This window comes from Colletes latitarsis, chromosome 1 (genome assembly GCF_051014445.1).
Source record: "Colletes latitarsis isolate SP2378_abdomen chromosome 1, iyColLati1, whole genome shotgun sequence".
Taxonomy (NCBI): Eukaryota; Metazoa; Arthropoda; class Insecta; order Hymenoptera; family Colletidae; genus Colletes; species Colletes latitarsis.
In genome coordinates this window covers 49,480,446-49,502,016 of record NC_135134.1, presented here as the reverse complement: position 1 = coordinate 49,502,016, position 21,571 = coordinate 49,480,446, and the positions used below count along the sequence as shown (strand labels likewise).

At 37.2% G+C, this 21,571-nt stretch overlaps 1 protein-coding gene across 3 annotated transcripts in view; it reads left to right on the top strand.

Moving 5' to 3' along the window:
- The first annotated feature begins 221 nt into the window (after positions 1-221).
- LOC143351949 (protein fem-1 homolog C) overlaps positions 222-21,571 on the top strand; it is a 32,933-nt gene continuing 11,583 nt past the window's right edge. The window contains exons 1-2 of one of the 3 annotated variants that reach the window (XM_076784069.1): positions 222-724; positions 19,905-20,068. In XM_076784069.1, the coding sequence (XP_076640184.1) occupies positions 715-724; positions 19,905-20,068 (174 nt within the window). In that variant the 5' untranslated portion in view covers positions 222-714. Of the gene's footprint in view, positions 725-19,304; positions 19,820-19,904; positions 20,069-21,571 lie in introns of those variants that run through there. The other 2 variants (XM_076784089.1, XM_076784079.1) reach the window with 2 other exon arrangements.

Genomic DNA, 21,571 nt, shown 5'->3' with positions numbered 1-21,571 from the left:
ACAACAAAATCCCCGTTGCCCCTTTGGAAACGTTTAATGACAGTAACAAGCGCCGTCAAACTGTTGGAAAAATCAAGCATCACGTATTTCGCATACTCTGACGGCAGGCAATTCTGGACGCGATTAAGATAAAACGTGTTTACGAAAGTGCAACGTCAAAGAGCGAGAAAGAGAGAAACAGCGAACAGCTGGCACTAACACGATTGATCCCACACGTAGCTGGCGACGCGAGCTCAGTTGTTGACGGACTGTCGAACCGAAAGTACAGGTATCGCCATCTGATGACCGGGCGAGACGTGTGTTCGCAAAACTACCGAAACAAGACGCTCGAAGATAAGAATTGGTCGGTGTTTGTATTTCATGCATACGCGTGTATCTAACTGTAAACTGTTCCTCGAGGGAAGCGAAAAACATTAACGGTATCGGTTGATCTTTCGGACGTTTTTTCGGACGTCTTTGGTATCTACTCCACAAGACAAGTCGTCGTCCTCGCAATAGTGATACAGAGGTTGCGGGTGAAGGACGACGAGAGAACTGACTAGTAACTCAACGCGTTCGCCCGTGCTTACGGACAAAGGGGTACGCCAACCGTGAATCTGGAGAACCTACAACACACGAGGGTCGGACAGTGTCGCCGTGTTTCACGGGATCGTGGCATGTGAAAATGGATTTTAAAAACATGGTGTACAACGCTGCAAGGGACGGCAAGCTGAAATGCTTGAAGGTGAGTTTTTACGAGATTTTCTTCTCGACGCGGAGTCTGTCGCGACGGTGTAACCAGTCACGGTTTCCGATTCAATGTTTTTTTGTCTAGATTTCGTAAAACTATCACTAATTCTCGGTACATTTGCGGCTATAAATAAACTCGACCATGTTACAAGAATGTGCATACAAGTTTAGTAACTGACAGAGGCAACATTTTACCGGTTATTGATTTATCGTTAATTGGTACGATTAAACATCAACATTTGTAACAGTATGATCAATGCTGGCTGTTCTCGCGCTTAGTAACTCGTATATCGAATTCCGATAGTGTGCAGCATAGATATATACTGCACTGTATTCGGTAAAAATTTGAGGTTATAAAAACTTTCGATATTAGTATATTGTACAAAACATTTCTACTTTTACATTTTACGAACGTTTTCTTAAGGCCACGATTTGATTTACAAAAGGAAGATTAGGTATTTCTATAAAAATGTATTCAGTTACGTCCATTTTACAATCAGCAGGATAAAATTAAAATTGTTGTGTTTTAACCCTTTGTAGACGGTCTTGATATACCAGAAAACGTACTGTTACTGTTTTTGAATCGAGTCAAAAAATTCTCGATAAACACAACGCCACAAATGAAGAACTGGTTTTTTAAATACGTATGTGTATCACAGTTCGTTAAATATGTTTGTTAAAAAACTGTCCCATTGTGTCTTACTATTTGCCTGCAAAGGGGTTAACCAAATTTTAAGTCCTTTTAATTATCCGAAGTTTTCCGTACTTTGTCGTTTCTATATAAAGATTTACGAAAGTATACTTTATGATCTCTTTTCAGAAATTTTCCAGAGAAAATTTCGTCAAACTTAACATCAATATCGAAACGTCTGATATGTTTTCACAAGATGGTTTACCATCTTCATTCGTACTACGAATGTACTGTAATCAACCCTATCTTAATACGCAATGAATATAGCTATTTAGCGTCACGTCTGGTTTTATTAATAACTGTCACCTACGCAGTAAACCAAGCCATTCGATATCTCAAAACTGTCATGAAAGCAACATTATGGTACATACGTGTCGAGTTATAAATAATTTTCAATCCAATGATTTTAACAAAGACAAGAAACTAATTTCTGCGTGTTAATTGCATAATAAAAACGTTTAAAAATTCGCGTTTCTAAAATGAACCACTGCGTCAAGTGTCTTTTTTTTTATTTACTTACGGTCGTCCAGATTTACTCGACATAGCCGCATGTCATTTTAATGACATTTCGCGTATTCGCGTTATGAAACTTTGAACCCGCATAGCCCTCTGTCGTGTATACATGATCTATGGCGTCGTCATCTTAGTTGCCGTCGAACCTGTCGTCGACACTTAACGCGATAACGAAAAAATTCGTTCGTCCCGTCTTTTCGAACTTATTGCAGCGAAGGGAAGCGAGTTTCCACTCCCTTGGCTCGCGTTTATCTCGAGTAGGAAATAGCCACGGCAAACAGCAGTTATATTTAGAGATCGGAACGTCCATAGACGCTAATGGGAAGTCAGCGTGGTTAGCTTTCCGTACGTATGTGCCTTTATGCTCGTGTATCTGCATGTGTCTGCTCCACCATGGTGCACGAAACATAAGAAAGAAAGGGGGCGGAGGGAACGAGATAGACTCGCTGCGATTGCGCACGTTGGTTGATATCAAAAGTCACTTGCGACAATTTTCCTTGAATAGAAATATCGGCTGTTCCATCAACGTGGATAACTAGGGAAAAATTACGATTTCAAAATAGAAAGTCACGGTAGAGTGGCGGTTGTATAGGCACAGGAGATTTATTTATAGATTGCATTACACATTCTACTCTTTGGCGTAGGTTATAGAATGAGATTGCGATTCCAATAAGCGAGTAGTGCCCTGGAAAAAGGACGTATATCTCATAAATTTTAGACAATAGCGAAGACACGATTAACATCGTGATATTTTTATCATTAATATATCGTCATAACTCCTTTGTAGAAATTCTAATTCTTTCACTTCAAAAGTAAACATAATATCCCAATTCCTTTATTTTTGCGGTAAGTATAAGAATACCTCGTTTTATCCTTTTATTTAATAGTTTTTTATGTGTATTCGGATGACACAAATTCTAGTTACGACACTGGTTGATGTGTCATAGTATTCAAACCTATGTTCTGGCTGATAAACTTCTTTAAGTAGATAATTGTTTAATCAGATCCTGTTTAAATGCCAATAATCTTGTTTTCGTTATGTTGGAAAATTTCAGTGTTTGCGGTGTATTCTATTGCACGATCGATTAGTCACATAACGCAATATTTTGCGAAGGCCTGCGGTTACGTTGTTCCGTGTCAAAATAGTAATTAAATGCTGGGGGTCAATGTCAGTATATTGATCAAGCTGATAATTGAAGTATGTTCTATTTTGTGTATAATTTAGCGACGCTAATATGGTACTTGGCAAACCAACGTTGTTATAGCGCAAGCGTTAACGTGACGCCTACATTGTTCTCAGGCTCACGTTGACAAACTCATTCGATCTGGCTTGTAGCCGACGATCAATATAGTATAATACAATGGACAATAATGTTTGTTCTTAATACGTTAATGGCTAAAATATCAGCTGCAGCGTTCAGTTCTTGCGATAGCATTTAAGTAGAACATTTTATTCGCGGTGGAATTTTCGTTAAAGTAATTCTATTGAAAAGCGTGGAATCCATTGGGTGAAAAATTTCATTACTTTCAGCCACAATTACAGAATAATTCTACTAAAATTAGATTCTACTTAGCCAGTAATTATCATACGATTATCATTGAATACACATAAATCGTAAAATTGTATAATTGCTATACAATTAAGTGTAATTATGATGCACTTACTTTATAGAAGTATTCATGGTAAAAGTAATCAGATTTATTTTTCTCAACATTGGTAGAATCTGACAAATTGTACATACATACAGGGTGTTCGGCCACCCCTGGCAAAAATTTCAATGGGGAATAAAAATACCAATTTGTTGATGAAGGTTTCGTTGAAAAGTTTTTAACGTTTAAAGTTCCGCCCGTACTGAATTTTTTTCTAGAAAGGGGGTAGTATTTCGGAGGTAGGTCTATTCATCAAAAATTATTGTAATTGACCTCTGCAACCGAAAATAATTTTTCCAAGACGATTCGAAAGTCTTTTTTTTCACCCAAAACTTTCAGCACTTAATCGAATTTTTTTCTGGGAAGTGGGTAGGATTTCGGGGGTATATATAATGACGTTTGATAATTATTTCAGTGTTTATAACTCGATAGATTACTGACGAAAGTTTTCCACGAACGAAACAAACGCGACACGTGTAGCATCATGCGTGCGAAACACGTTTTTAAGTTACTTCGCTACTACGTCGTGTTTTGTTGGATTTTATATTTTCCTCGACGATTCTCGAGTTTTCATAACGTCGCTGCGAAGGAAAGTTTCCAACTGCCGATTATTTGCGACTGGATGATGTTACCCCGAGATAATTAAATTCGTTGAATTAAACCGCCAGGAATGACGACAGATTAAATCAATTAAGTAAGTGCTATTTAACGATTACGCGTTTTGTAGGATAACAATGAAAAATCTCGTAAATTAGCAGTGAAACGTTAATTATCGAATAGGGAATCAAATGGAACGAAAAACCCAATTATTATCCCCTTAATCAAAAATCAAATTTATGCGTTAACGAAGTTCGAGGATTCTAATGAAATCATGTTTTATTATGTTTATACCTCGGATGCTGCAATAATAGCCACTTGTAGTATCTTGTTTTCACAAAACGTGCCGTGTTGTTCAGAGAATTCCTCAATCGTTTAACCGCGTTTGAATGAATTCGTGTTGTAAGAATGCCGCGTTATAGTGGGGATTCCCGCAATTCTCGAACCGTGTTGCACAGGTACCATGTAAGGTGGTTGACTGCATTATAAGAGGATAGACAGTAAGGATATTCTATGTCGTCTTCAGGGTTAACTCTTGAGAATAAAATTCACCAATGGACCCCTAGTAAGCTTTTTCGTCAAGTTCAATATATTTCCGCAAATACAACGCAGAATTAACGTTACTAACTAGTCGTCGCGGTCCATTGAATAAACGCGTCTCGACTCTATTTGATCGCGATAAATCATTCGAAACGTCCTACGTAATTCCACGAACAGGCTCGATAACACGTGCTTCGTCGCATTCAGCGAACAAAAAGGAAACGTAGTTTTTCAGTCATTTTTTAGCACGTTTCTGTCCATGAAAATCATGCTGATCCGCTGTAATCGCATTAACGCGGCACACGGTCGCTTATTAAGAGAGGAAATTCGATGTCGCGTAATCTACATTCGGTGTAAATGCACTAGTATCGGCGCAATATGTAATTATTATGCAACACGTCGGAGTTGTCGAACTAGCTCGTTCGAGACGGTTTTCCGCGTCTACGTGTAATTGCATAACTCCAATTCTTACGATTCAAGGCTGACACCAATTTGTTCCACTCACGATCTTGATTTCACGGAGACCTCTTGACCGACGTTGGCTCTCGAGCAGTATGTACATGTCGACACTGGATATATGAAATATTAGTAAAAAGAGCAGATGCAGCGTCGCGATCTCTCTGAACGGTTTCCTTCATTTCGATTTTAAGATAGCTCGGGGAGAAATGGTGCTAATGCAGATTTTACACAACTTCAAACTCACAGTTCGAATGTGCAGGAAAATGGGATTCGTATCGTGTTCCTTTTTACGAATCGACGAAATTTATGCGATTCGAAAATGGTACTGGAGATATGGGTTAACATCTCTGTGACAGTATACACTTATTGTTAGTCAAGGTATTCCCGCTGCAAGGTTCTGTTCTTTGCGTGTTCAGCACGGCTTTCGAAACACGTTCATTTCATGCCCACACGGATATCCACGAAGGCGATCAAGAAGTGTGAAATCTAGGTTAGGATTGTGCACACGTATGACACCTAACGTCCCAATTACCGAAATAACTCCGAGAAGGGCGCAACATTCTTTTCCTCTTCATCTCATATTTTATTACGAGTTTTTCACCGTTTCGATGAAGAGATATATTTCGAGGAAATTATTAAATGCATCCGAATGTAAGCAGATTGCATCGCCCTTTCATCTTGGAAATATTTCAACGCTTCGGTGTTGCCTGGACCATTGAAAAATCTTATTTTTGGACAGGTTAGCGATCCAGATTTCCTCGCAGAAGCAACTGTAATGCTGCACAAATTTCATTCTTAGCGCTCTTCGTTTCGTTGGATTTCTTTATTCAACCATGATACGCGTCTTATCTAATCAAACAGACGTTGATGATAACGTGTATACGACTTTTTGTATAAAGTTCATCGTTCGTGCGATTATCGAGATGCAGTTTATGAATCCGCAATATTGCTGTACCTTAAGATATTTTGCAGATAGTATCAATTCCATTTATTATCCGAAACGTTAATTCATCGTTAGTTCAGCAGAATTAATTGGTTGACGATTGTTTATTACTTCTCAGTTCCACGTATAAGAAATATTTAGATTCTTATTTGAAATTTTTTTCGGGTTATTAAAGTATAACTTAAGGCGTAGAACACGAACGAACGTATGATTCATGTAACCATGTATATCGCATTTTTTCGCGTTGCGTAAATTAAACATGAATTATACGTAGTTCGCAATTAAGTGCTACATTCTTCCTTTCTCTACACGTTATGCTCACAGAAAAATATACAAATCGTGCGTTGATTAGTAGGAAATATAGTAACTAATCGTGAAAGTGTGAAAATGGTAACTAATTTTTTTATCGTATGATTTTCTTAATCGCACACTTTCTTTGGTCTCAAAAAGTGGTTTAGAATGTTGTTTAACCAAGTTTTCATTCTACTTGCGATATACTTAAACCTACTATTAATTAACCTCGTTCGATGTTTAACTGTAACTATTCACAGTTTATATATTTATTTGAGAATCGTTGCATCGATGTACAACGTTCAAGGTCTGTAACTTGGAAAGGCATTTACGGACCTGTATCTTTTTAATATTTATTTGTTATTGCAACGATTATTCGAACACGATATGAGACGTATATCCGTAGTAGCATAAGCCTTGCGTTAAAACTGTTTATGTTTTGAAATCAATATCCGACATACGTACACAATTTGACTAACTTGCACGATGTAATGTGTCAGCCATACTAGTGTCCTAGTTTAGCGTCTCGCAAGTATTACATTCATGTACAGTATGAGTAACGATAGTACAAGCGTAGTGTTGGAATTGGAGTAACCGTTAAATATTAATAAATGTTTAAAGGGAAACGAAATAGACTCAAGTTTAGCTAGAGAATATGCGTGTGTAGTATTGGGAAGTCAACGTTACCAGAATGAAAAATAGTCATTCACAGATATTAGAATTTCAAAACAAGCTCATTGATCAAGGCAATAATCAAACCGGAAAAGTATAAAATTAGCAGTAGGCGATACATGAGACCTGATAATACAAAAATAGACATTGCAAAAAACGAAGTGTCTCTTTGCAACTATTTTCTTTGTGCAAATCGACACTTTTTAAAACTAATTTGAATTTACTAACATTTTTAATTTTCGCGTATTAGTTCAGTACTGTCAAAAATATGTTTGTATAAAAACCCCAGGGCGATATAGTGTTACACAAATTTCGCTCGATATAAGTTCGGATAATCGACGTTCTATTGTATATGCTTAAAGTTTGGCTGTGTATTTTAGGTGTACCTTGTATATTAATGTTTATACAATAGAACCTGGATTATTTTAGATAACTAATCCATTAAGTAGCCTGGTAGAGCTTATAGTCACTACTTATACTCCATGTGTAGTGCCTCGAACTTTACTTGTTGCTTAGCGATCATCCCCTCTACTTGTCGATATCATGCGATGAATGAGGTTTCATGATCGAGGCTTTACTGTATATACTCGAAAGTTCACGTCTCTCTTTGAGTACAAATTAGAGTTTTCACGAATAAAATCTTCCCTAATCGCCGGTGTTTTTATCCATCATTGATTCTTGGGATCAAATTTTTTCATTATATTATATAATCGTTGAAACAGTTATCGCGTAAAATAATCAGTTTTCAAATGTACTTTGGTCGCGGTAATTCCTTTCATGGTGCTGTTAATTTCCATTTGGTCGTGTTACATAAAGTCTGGTAGCTTCTGAAGCTGCTTGGAAATCGATAAGACTCTGCGTCGGTGTTCCGTGCTTCTTGTTCCCCGGGTATGGCATAAACAAGTCAAACCGAACTACCTAACCTCCTTTACGACCCTGACGTTCGATAATCGACTTGTTGGAAGGTTTCGTCCGGTACCTTGACATTGGATACTCAATCTCTCGTGTATCTTAGCTTCATTATACGAATTAATGGCACCGAAATTCATGTTGACCCTGTCCCGTCGAATTCTAGAAATCTCAAGGCATTTTCATCGTCACATTCGAAAGACTGTAGGCAATAGGGCTCTAGTTTCAGCTATCATATCTAAATACAATCACATTTCTACTAGAGATGTGTACACGAATTTAGTCAGGGCAGGTTGCAAGAATATAGTGTAATCGTTAATTTCTTTTAAGTTTTGTACGAACGGGACACAGTGTGCTTATGTAAATTAAATTAAGTAACAGCACATAAATGCATTGATTTTGCAAGTATCAATTACACGGGAAACATGCCGTAATGCGTCGATTATGTAACTGGTATAGAGTAGATAATAATTTAATAAATATTGATTATAAAGTATACACCAGTGATGATGAAGTCTTGTCGACTTTAGCTTTTTTCGAGCATTTGGACACTTGGTTGTATTTTTTAAAAATTTAAATATTCAGTCACTCGCGTCGAGACGTTTGTTCCCGAATGTTTCTCGATGCATTCGACGGGCCAACGACTTTTCATTGTCCTCCTTTTTTTTTTCTGCGCGTCACCAAGCTGACTGCACGCTGAGAGTAGTTGACTGACAAAGCAGGTTATTGTAATTCTCGACAAGCGGTATCGGAATTCTCGGAAAGCTCGTTCTGCGGTTAAGTTTCACAACTTTGGCTACGCGGTTTGTACGAGAAAGAATTCTGCCATAAATTCTTCACGCTGGAAGACGAAATAAGGTGCATCATCGTCATCCCTTTTCTTGTACCGCATCAACATACATTTGGTATTCACTCTTATTGAAAATTTATGATAGCGATCCGGTTACATTTACTGGGTCGTACGACGAATTCGACGACTTTCAACCCTCGCGCGGCGGATGCGGGGTCATTTTGGCCCAGTTGCAGCTGTTGCCGTATTGTTCAAGGATGACAGTCGTATTCGTGTCATTTCATGTCAAATCAGATATTCTTTGGAGCTATTCCAACGTATCTTCAAGGACTCTTCTTCGCCATTAACCTTTCGAGCGAAAATAACGAGTTACGCCCTCCAAAACATTAACATTCGATCCGAATAAGTTGCTAGGGATTGGATCGCAAGGCAAGGGGTTGATAAGTTTCCTTTTTTATAGTGATGTAAAAATATTTTTTGTCTCGGTGGTGTAAATGAAGCGAATGCCGGGCTCCGCCCTTAAACGCTCGACGCGGACTGTCCTAGCCGTCGCGTGAAAAATGGTTACGGTGTAAACTAAGTCAGTAACGGTCTCGAGAACAGTGGAAAGAGTACCGGAAAGTTACCGTACAAGCATCCTTTCTTGCTTCGCATTCGCAGAAATAGAATTGTCTTTGTTCTCGGCCGTTACTCAACATACTTTCACCTTGGTCCGTGCTTAGCTCTTGCCGCGCGTGCACGCGCCCTTTTCTTTCTCCGTTGCAATTAATCCGTCTGTGTCGTGCGAAGCAAGAGAAAAAAGCGGGAACGGAGGAAGAGTGACCCCGAGGTACGTGCAAGTCAACTCTTCTGGCACGTTCTAATATTACTCGGCCGGTGGAATACACCGTGAGTCAGTGGCATAACCGGGCACGTAACGACGCGTCGAGAGGAGACGTCGCGACGCGGGAGCGGAAAAGAGCGGAATGCTCGTGTGCAGCGCGCTTCGCTGCCTTTTAATATGTCCCGCGACCCTTTATTCGCCCTTATACATGAGGGAAATCAAACATCCCCCACGTAGGCTGGGATATTTCCCTCGAAAAGACCAAAAGTCGTCTTCAACACGGTTTCGCGTAAACTGAACTATTTTTATCAATCAACGTGGACGAATACTTAAGTCGAGTCAGAGTAGAATAGTTAACAGCTTTTATCGTACGTGTTTCTTTCTTAACATGTTGACTGACACGCTAGTCCCTCTTGTCTAGGGGGATATCCTCGATACTTTGTTCAAATTATGACGCGACAATTTTCAAACGATCATAACTTCTGCAATAGTGAACCTATCTTAATGAAATTTAGTCTGGAAGTAGAGCTCATGGATACCTACAAAAAAGTATTAGACAACATTTCCGTACAGCGTCAAACAAATTTATCACAAATCAAAAACAAATTTTCAAGAAAAATCGACAGGGGGTAGGTGCCTAAATTTTTCGGCGAAAAAAAAAATTTCAAATTGTTCTAAAAAAATTATTTTCAGCTGTGGGAGTCAATTACAATCATTTTTGGTGAATAGATATACCCTCGAAATCCTACGCAGTTTCGAGAAAAAAATTCGTATAGGTAGACAAATTTTATTAATAATTTTGTCAATAACTTTTTAACGAAGCTTCAATCAACAAATTGGTATTCTTGATTTTCGTCTTATTTTGGCCTCTAGAATCTCTCATTAAAATTTTTCCCAGGGGTGGCCGAACACCCTGTATGTTTTGAGGACTTCATGAATTTAACATTACGCTAAATTGAATAAAATATTTGTACACGTTCAATGAAACGTTACGATTCAAATAATGCACGGTGTAGGATAAGGTAAATGTATGTCGTACATATTACTTGCACATTTTGCATGTTTGCCGTGCATATATGCATATTGTACATGCAGAAATGTCATATGTTCTTAGCATATCTTACCGTGTATAAACATCCGCAGTCTAGTCATAAGTGATAGGAACTTTCTTTTATATTTCTGGAAAATGGTATGCGACAATTTGCATACATACATGCAGTTATGCGGGACGATGCCCTATTCAGTCAACGACTTGACGACAACGAGAAATGAATTTACTATTTATTACTATTTATAAATTAACTACCTCTAAATTTTCATATTCTGTGAACCTTAATTCTGGACAATACCCTTGTGGTTGATGATTTTATTATTTTTTGTCTATAAATAACTACCGTCGTAAAGTTCTAAGATGATACATAGTCGGTTAACGCAACGTTTGGGAAACGTTCTGTATGAATCATGCTTTCCAAGTCAAATTTTTCCAGTTGTCGCAATATCCCTTTTACGTGGTCGTACATTATGTGGACTGAAAAGGACTGTTCTTGTGCAGAGTAAAAGTGACTTTACAACGTTGGTTTTGATTAGCCCTGCTGTTCAAAATTCATGCCTCGAGCAATCTTTCTGTCTGTTAATATCTACATTTTATTGGGTGACATAATCTGGTCATAAAATGGATCGCATAATACAATAACTTATAGTCATCATTAGATATAATTATTGTTTTTGAGAGAATTTTTCAATAGAAACTTCTTCGACTTCTTTAAAATTCTGTAAGTCAGTCTACTTTGTGTAAGTTGCAAATAATCGTGGATTTATTTGATTAATGACTGATTCAACATGATAGTTTTGATAAAAATATTTGATAACATCTATACGAATAAAGTTGATATCGAAATCTCTGAAGCAATCTCATAAAATTCCAAGTCGAATTCTACGTTCCTCTACAAATCGAACAATCTTTCTGTATATCGAATAGGTTACGAAATCGTTGCTCATGTCGGATATACTATACACGATGAATAGATGCTATCGATGAATTTTAGAGATAGATTTTAAGTTTTTTTGTCGTGATGACGGAATAGATATAAAACTGAATCAAACAGTCTCTTAATTCGCAAGGATAAGCGGAAGATGTTATTTAAGGCTATTAATTTTACGATCGACTAACAACCTAGCTCGGAATTATTAATCGTTTTCAGCATCCTTGAAGAATGTCTAGATATTTCATTCGGTTCCTTGTTCGATCAATTTTGTGGCCCTGGCTACTGGGTCGTTGACTTCTTAATACAGACTACAGGATACAACACTTTCTAACTTTGAGAGTTCAACAGCTATAAATCCTTTGATCCAGAAATTATTAATCGATGAATTCTATTGAATTCGGTTTGGAGAAAATAGACTCACGAAATAATTCATAGCGATTAGAAAAATTAAGTATCAATGAGGTCCCCAAAATTCCATTGTTTGTTTTAGTTTCGTGTCGTTTGTGTCTTGCGACATACAGGAAGCGTTAAGAGCTGATATGGATATAATAATTTACTAGATTAATATGGCACGTCCTTGCACTTGTATGGCCGAGAACCAACAACTGCTGGTCTGTTTAGATTTACATAATCGGTAATATACTCTTTAAGAACGATATGATTACATAACAATATTCGTAATAATTATATAACATTCATTACAGTATATTATTTGCTATTTAACGAAGAAAATAATTTATATCTCTTACATCGCGTCACACTCGTTGCAAATAATAAATATTACGTAACATCGACGCCAATTAAACTTTTACCAATATTATGATACAATGTGCTTCTTGAAATTAGTTACGAATCCCGTTAATATTCTGTACGTGCAATTTCTTCGTCTTACGTAAACTGTCCTATTTAGGCACGAAGCTTTTCATTACTTATGCAAGACATCTTTGAGGATATCCTTTATTTAACGCCCCAACGATCAGTAATATTTCCGTCGTCACGACTGTCAGATTACTTTAACTCCTAATTGCTGATTCTATGGACACTCTTTATTAATTTACTTAGTGCATGTATGTACGTTTCACACCATCTGCACAAAAGTAGCACGACGTTTTCGACTGTCCTTAAAAATCAAATGTACGGTTCATGAAAATTTTTACAATACTTTCTCCATAAATTAAGAGGAAAAAAATAATTAAAAATAAGGGAGTGGGGGATATAATGTGGTGGCCTTCATTTCATTCTAGGTTAAAGTGCCAAAGACATTTCATGTTCATTAATTTTGTTCTAAATATAAGACGAATATAGTGGCCTACAGTTCAAGACCATCCGAGGATACTAAATAACAGTTACAACAAACAAAATATATTAATTCAAGAGAATGACGTAAAAGTTCAGAAATTTGCATCCTTGTATAATTAATGCCATTTTAAATGTTCGAAATTGTAATCTTGAACGACACTCTATTATTCCTTAATTATTGGCATTTTGTTTTAAACTTGTAATAAGTGTAGATCAAATATTTTAAAAAATATGTCGTCCAGCGTAGAATGTAATTAATAACTTTGAAATGTTCTCGACGTTTTCACCTGAAATATCTTTTTCGGAAGTATTTTTCTGAAAATACTGACATCGAGTAATTGACACCATTTTTTGTACTTTATTGAAATATTAATAAGTATTTACGAGTAGTATTCGAATCGTTAATTACGGATAATTTCGAACGTGCGGTTTGACGTACCGCAAATTAGTGTTTGCAAAGTTGGAGTGTAAATTTCCGTCCAAGCTTGTTTTACCGCATTTTTAAGATCTGGAATGTTATTACGCTGCTTGTTGTTTCCGCAAATTTTTCTGACCGGAATCCCCGATGGGTTTTCAATCGAATTCACGCCAGAAGAATGTGCAGACCGCTCTATCAACGTTACTTCCTATTGACGAAACTATTTTTTAGTAAAACGTGAACCGTGAACCGTTGCATTATTCTGTTAAAAAATACAGTTTTCTATTTTAGAATCTTCCAGGAAAGGAATTATTACGTCTACTAGCGTTTCTGTGTACCTTTCAGAATTTATTTTATGTGTTACACAACAGATCGTGTCTTTTTATTCTAACAAAATTCAGCACATATCATCCACACTTTCACCACAGAAATGTCTGTTCCTACAAACGTCTTTCTTTTTGTTTACATCTTGCTGGTAATATTTGAAAACATCTGATCCATCCAGATTAAACTTTTCCTCGCTGGAAAATATCACATTCCATTATGCAACTCGTGTTATATGATACTAATCACGCTATATTATCTCATTCTTCCATTAGATCACAGTTTCAGATACTTTTTGTTTGTTATTATTACCGAGAGTTCGAAATACATTTAGACACACGCTAGAAGTGGAAAAATTCTTTTGTGCCTTGTTAACGTCAGTTTTATTTTTCGAAGTTATTTTGCCTGCTACCTCATAAATATTTATTTCCTTAATCAAAAACCGTTCTCATTTTTTTTTCATTTTTTTTTTATTTGACATTGAGCATTAACGAATTCATTCTTCCAACTGCTAATTTAAGCTCGTTTCGAAATTTAATTCTTCTTCACGAATAATATTATCAACTTTTACATATTCGGAAGTAGTCATTACACGTGTCATATTTCGAACTAATTTTAAAAAATGTAAAAAAACTAAGAATAAACGGATGAGCTGGTTGTATAATCGGAATGTATTAATTTATTAGACATGTGTCTAATATTGTATATGTTTTATTAAAGTCCTCGAGATTACAAAAACTTATTTTCGGGAATCCCGAAATATTTAGAAATCGTTTCCACGAGAAACAGGAATGGAAATTTATTACAAATCACTATTCATTACTGATCGTATTAATTTAGTCGTCTTTGTAGCATATTACGAAACGAACGAAACCGTAAAATGATAAGCAATATTGTTCGCCAATCGATTGTGGAGCACGTGGCGTTCGATGTATTAAATTTAACACAAAACGAGCGAAAGGATTGAGAAACAAAAAGTCTTTTATCTTCGGCTTCGAACAAATCGAATAAACGATTCTGACGTCCGTTCGTCGAGATATAATTATTGCGACAATCAAGACACAATCAATATCGGTTACTTTGCGACATTTCCGTTGAATTGCGAAACCACGCGATTGTTTACGCATTATAGTCGGCCAGGAAGTCCGTAAAAAGTAGGCCATTCGCAAAGAAAATAGAAACTTTACGCGAGAATAAAGAGCAAATATTTGATTCGCTTTTACAATTTTCACGTGACGGAAAATCAACGACCAATGAATGAATCACGTTTCTAATAATTGCACGCGGTTTTCCTTATAATAGTAATCTCTTTAAGGCAAGAAACATACGCAGTAACATACAATAAACGTTTTGTTTTGGACTGCGAGGTGACTATTGTCGTAAGTTCTCAAGGCTTTCCTTTGCAGTCGCGAGAGATTGTATTAAACAACAGTTTTTCAATTATGTATAATTTATAAAGATTCAGGATTTTTTAAAAAGATATTATGCATCTCGATGTAGAAATGGTAATGCTGCAAAAGAAATATTAGAATACAACGATCAGTTCTTAAATATATTGGAGTAATATAAATACTTGTTGAAAAACTACGAGATGGAATTTTAGAAGTCGTGATTTCTCATGCTTTTATCTTAGTTGATTATAATTTATTTACTCGGTAGTACATCTGTTTGCTGATTAATCATGGACACTTCAAGGCATTAACGATTTAATAGACACCTGTATCGTGGAATAAACTTCCTAATTCCTCACATGGAGTGGCCAGAAACCTTGAAAATTACAAAGATATTCGAAGGAATTGTAGTGAAATACAGGAAAAGACTTATGTATAATCTATTTTTATCCAACCCAGTCAGCAAAATGGTACCCAGAAAAATTTTAAACAATTTTCATAGAACGATCTTTAACTAACTACTTGAAAGCGACAGAAAATTGTACCTTTGCTTATATTTTTGAAAAGATTCCATTAAAATAGACATTAAAGGACAATAAATAAGTTATTGCTTTACACTTTGTATTTCCCCCAGGCCTGAATGCGGGATGGCCTCTATTTTAATTCTTAAACGCAATCCCACAAGGAAATTCCCAGTGTACTCTTCTACGAACGAATCGACCGGAGATGAGATCTTTCGGAGATCTATTAGAAGTAAAACCCCTGAAACAATCGCGTTATCTGAAATTTTCCCGCAAGAGATTGCATTACAAATGATTCCAATGTAGTTCTATTGTATCGCGAGTATACTAATTTAACCTCAATGCCATTCATCGTTTGCCTGATGAAATACTTACTAATATTTCATCATAATTATGAGATAAACAGATCAGAATTTCTTGACGCGTAATTGATACATTTTTTGTTTCTACATTCTTTCGCACGTTATCCCTGCACCCGCGCCCTCAGTAACATGCAAATTGTCGAGGACTATCGTTACGACGTCTGGGAAATCTTGTCCAGATATTGTAGTCATGAAGTGCAAATGATAGAGCGTAATAATTTTTAATGATTCATTTATCGACAGCTGGGATTTACCCATGTCTAATGATGTCGATGAGGGGCTTCCTAAACAAATCGTGTTGTGCGCATGTTCAAGGATATATCTTTCCTCGCGATTATGCACGCGCAGGTCGAGAAAACCAGTTGCTAGAATTTCGTTTTATAGTGGTGCAATCATTCTGATTCCCGTTGTAAACAACAGTCTGGAGTATACAATAACAAAGTTTTTCCTCGAGATTGATAGGATGTTCCTATACCTTGTATTCAAATGGAAATTTAAATACAAAGATTTTCACGACGTACGTATTCATTTTCATAAAAGACGAACCAGTCTATTTTCAGAAATTATTTTATCGATGTGACGCGCGTGTAGAAGCACGCGCCGCGGAAAAGAACGGAAACGCCGGTTAAATATCGAGGAAAACACGCGAATATTGCGCGTCTTTTTACGATCCTCTCGTACGCCGTCGATTCGGTTGTTAATTAACATTTGGGATGCGTCGCTTTAGGTTGTCCCCGGTTCAATTTAATTTGTGCGCATGTTATTACATACGGGCGTGTGAACTCATTAAACGACTGATATTCGAATGTAGAGGCGCGTATTTCGCGTCTCTTCGCGAAAGACGATGTCCAATTAGGGCGATAATGGGCGAGGAAGCAATTAACGAGAAACGCAGTCGCGACGACGTAGGTTCGAGCAATCAACGAAACAGTTTTTCCCATTTAAGATCAATGAACATGAATTTACATGACGCTTCTGTTGTACGAATTGTAACAAAATAGATGGAAGTAAGTTTCATTTGAACACAAAAAAGGTGATTAAGAACCACTGTTACAAATTATTACCATAACTTTGAGTTATGTCTTATTTACCTATGATTTGCGCATTTAGAAAGCTCGTGGCGGCAATTCACGATATTCCAACGTGTTGTTTGCAGCTGTTAATTATTCTCAACTAGCGGAACAATAAAGATCGCGATAGATCGAACGTAACCACGGGTTAATTCGACGAAGACAAGAATCTAACACGGTCATTCATCGTCAAATAAGCGTTATTTATGGACCGTTGTAACTCATAATATCCTAACATTTTTTATCGCTTCGCCGTGCATTACATAAAATAATTAATAGTAGACGCGACGGTGCGTGTCGTTTGAGTCGCTTTTACCTAATCGCGAGTTGAATTCTCATCGATATACCTTCGATCGAAATTTCTCTCGTATGGCTTTCGTTGAAAATCCACGTAACAATCTTGCATGGAAAGTAACGTACACTGCAATTTCACGTAACTCGTCGTTGAACTATGTTTGCGAGCTAACAACTCTGGTCTCTTCTCCGCTTCCTCGATGATTAACGATCGGATTGTTGGAAAAATCCAAACACGAGTTCCATTTAGTTCGGTAATGGCTGATTTTTAATAGGATTTTTAATAGAAAGAATTGGATAGAAAGAACGAGGCAATACTAGTACTGAAATTACTTCCCACTTGGTATAAATAAAGCAAAATGTTATCGTATAAAATATTGTACCTAAACCATTTGGAAAATTAGTAACTCTAACTGTAATTTAATTCTCTGAAAACCTCATTGAAATACCGAGAAAATTTTTGTGGCCCACCGTAAGCACGTTAATGGGCAAAACTGTTTATCGTTTATTTGCGAAAAGTATTTCATGCACGGCGCTCGTTGCACTTTGCATCCAAGATTGGAGTTAATTGGATCTGTTAAGAGAGTCCCGAGATTGTATGATGCTCTCTGCACGAGAGACGTGCTTCCGCTATTATCTCAACGACCAGCGTTATTTTACGTAACTCTTTGTATGACGTTTTCCGCATCGAGAATTTCCATCCGTGAAAACTTCTACGTAATAATTGTATACGCGCGATGCCTATTACACCTATGCAAACTGATTATACAACGATACGTCGTACCCGATTGCCTGGTTTATTCGTTCCTTTTTCTCTATCGCGATGTGACGTATCAGCGTGTGTGACGGCCGAGAAGCAAAGTTCCCGGTAATATGTGACGTGTGCAAGTTCTCTTCCGTTCTTGGTAACAGCGTGAGGAAATGGTGACTGTACGCTGTACATAAATGAAAGCTTTCTGTTCGTCCAGGTCTTTCGGTCTTCAATTACGTAATAGGCCATTACGGTTGATTGTCATTGCTATTTCCCGGTAAACATTTTACCGTAAAATCGAGTAATCTCGAGTAACGACACATTTTCGTGTTTCTCAAAGTTCAGCGATCTGGGCTGCATAAACAATTTGCAGAAAATACGCCCGAAAATTGTGTGTTTACGAAATATGCAATACGTATGTAATGTAATAATTAATAGTTCAACGATGTTTACCGAAACAACAGATATCTAGAATTTTTGATTATCAAAAATCGTTTTATTGTACTGCAGCTGTCGTTAAGAATGATATACTTCTCGTCGGAACCGATGCAGACAATTTTAACTGGTTGTTATGTAGCTGTAATTTCGTCTGTTGCAACACTAGCACCGTAATGTAGTCTAGTTTTGATGGTAGTATTTTTAGTAACTATGACGTGTCCTGTACTATTATTTATAACGAAACTACCTATGCATACTTAACTACACCCGGATAATTTCCCTAACATTTCACAATGCCTTTAGAAAAATAGATCCGTGTCAGATTTTTGATATTTTTCAAATTTACTGTCTATTAAAGATTTATAAATGTCAAATTCGACTGAAAGATCACTCGATCCCATTAACCCTTTCGCAAAACTTCGCAGTCGTCGACACTTAACCGTATATTTTTACATTTACAAATTAAATCACATCAACTAAAGACGATGCGTGGACGTCACATCTACCCCTTTTCTCAACATCCCTTCAAAAATCCCTAAAATTCAGACAAGCTATATTTTGTCCTTTGAGACTGAAAGTTGCATCGTATATCTGGAGGGGTGAAAAACTGAGCATTGGTTACCACGGTGAGGGTTCAAGTTGGTTCGTTGCATCTCCCTTTGCTATAGAATACAGGCGTCGCATAATTTGTACGAGCCCAGCTCTCCTGTTGCATAATAGCCGGTAAGAGTTGGTTAGGAAGAACAATTAGAAAGTACTATGGAGGCGTTATGGCGCATAAACGCTTATGCGATCGGCTCGTCGGTGCCGTTGCATAAATTTCAGTACGCAGGTGCGACTTTCTCGCGATCGATACGACGGTCCCTGCCTTCGGAGTTGACCACCTCTTCGATTCTCCCTCTCTTCCTCTTCCACTGTATCTTTCTCTTCGACTAGAACCTTGTGCACACTTCGGGGTGCCCGAGAACAGTGGCGAGCCGAGCTCACAGCACGTGTGGATCGTTTCCTTCCCTTCGATCGTGAGGTTTTTGCACATTTTTCGTCGTGTCCTTAAACGCTAATCCGTCGGTTTGTCGGTCGGTGACCGGTGCGCGTCTCGAATCTCGCAATTCTTTAACGCGTGATGTAATTTCGGCTGTTAACGTCCTCGCGTTGTGTGTGCCGGATTCGTTTCTTGTACAGTGGAAATGTTTACTCGGTCACGATTGAAACAGGACGGAGCGTTGATGTTCCGGGTCTAAGTTACCGGTGTCGCTGCATTTTACCATGAAAACAGCTTCATCCACCTTGCACGTTTTCTTTTTACGTTTTTTTAAATCGCACGTGGCTGGTACGCGTCTCGACTTCCGTCCTTAAAAGGTTTGCATACAACGATCTCAATTTCTATTTTCTTTTTAGTATTCAGTACGGGGAAATCTCAATTTTCATAATTTTTTTTTTGTAGTTCAAGACACGCGTAATTATCACTGCGATGCGTGCCCTCTGATCGTAATTGCATCGGTGTTCTGCGTTTTAAAAGGCTTCGTTCACCGAGAAGTAAATAATTGTGGGGGAAACAGAAGACGAGAAATGGCTTACGAGATGGATGGCAACGGTCGGGTATCGCGGGTGAGTTTCGCACTGTCCCATCCATCGAAATGAATAATTCATTTTCGAAAGTATAATTGTAATTAAATGCTTTTTTCTTGCCCCAACAATGGTCCAGTTATTAAGTTCCATCGATAACAATCGCGAATAACGAGCGACGCGTTTGCCAAGTACCCTTGCAAAAGAAATTTACTCTTAGTTTCGCGAATAATGCATTGCGATACGTGTTTTTCGAAACGCTTGTACGATTGCATGATTTTGACGCAGTCGTGGGTCATTTGTGCAGAAAAGGAATCATATAACCGAGCAGCGAACGATTTCTTAAAAATATTCGGATCGCGTGTTTAATCTATCGTGTACTATGAAAGCAGATCATAAAATATAGAGAGTAATTCAATAGCTGTCGTGCAATTAGTATGGTCGATGAAACAGAAAAGGGAAACTTTTCTTGTGGCTTCTAAACGCTGAAGGTCTATTTTTATTTTCTTAATTTATCGTTACTTTTAATAAATTGCTTTGATAATTATCACTACACAGAACTCTGTGAATTATCTATGTACTAACCAGAGTTCATTTTCACCCGACGTTAATAAAACAATAAATATTTTTAACTTAAGGCTATCAACTGTAGCATGACCGTTTCATTCGATCGTATTATAAATTCATTTGAAATTGCTGTGTGGTTTCTGGGAGAGAAGCATTCTGAAAAGGAAAGTAAGAATTCATTCATTCATCAAGACACACAGCGATTGCATCTAAACACGTATATAGGGTGTTTCACGCGACTGGGCTCAACCATAAATCTTAAACGGTTAAAGAAAAAAAATTGCACAAGGCAAATTTAGATATCGGACAGTGTATGATTTAATGTATGCGTCTACTTCAAAAGTGGATACATTTCGATAATTTAAAGGTCTTTATCTTTTTTATAGAGTATGAAAAAGTTTCAAGGTATTTGAGTCGAGAAATGTGCTTAGTTCAAAAGATATTTTATGCATAAATTTAATACTAAGCACGCAAAGACGCAAACAAAAAAAGGTTCGAGTTTAACCGGTTGACTGCCACACCAGTTTCCCATACTAGTTCTCAATATTTTTTTATCTTCTACTATTTAAGAGCTATGGTTGGGCCCAGTTGCATGAAACATCCTGTATATCTACAACGGTACCTCTACGTGTTTCTCACGCATAGAAACATACAGTGCTGGTCGAAAGTATTGGCGCAGCATGGTTTCTAGAATACAAATAACCACGAAAGAAATTAAAGTACGAAGTTTTTCCATAAACGTAAGTGTACCTTAAAATAACAGTGGGGTATTTCACGATAAAACGACGATATACAGTACTTTTTGTTTAGAAAACATACTTTTACGATTATTTTTGGATCACTTTGTTGCACAATAAACTAGAATATATCGAAATAAAGGTTTACGAACCCTTTAGTCTAATTCTTCTTAAAGTTACAAGTATTTGTATTCTGAAAGACCATGCTGTAAATGATTCTGTTCGTGTTACTTCGGATGCA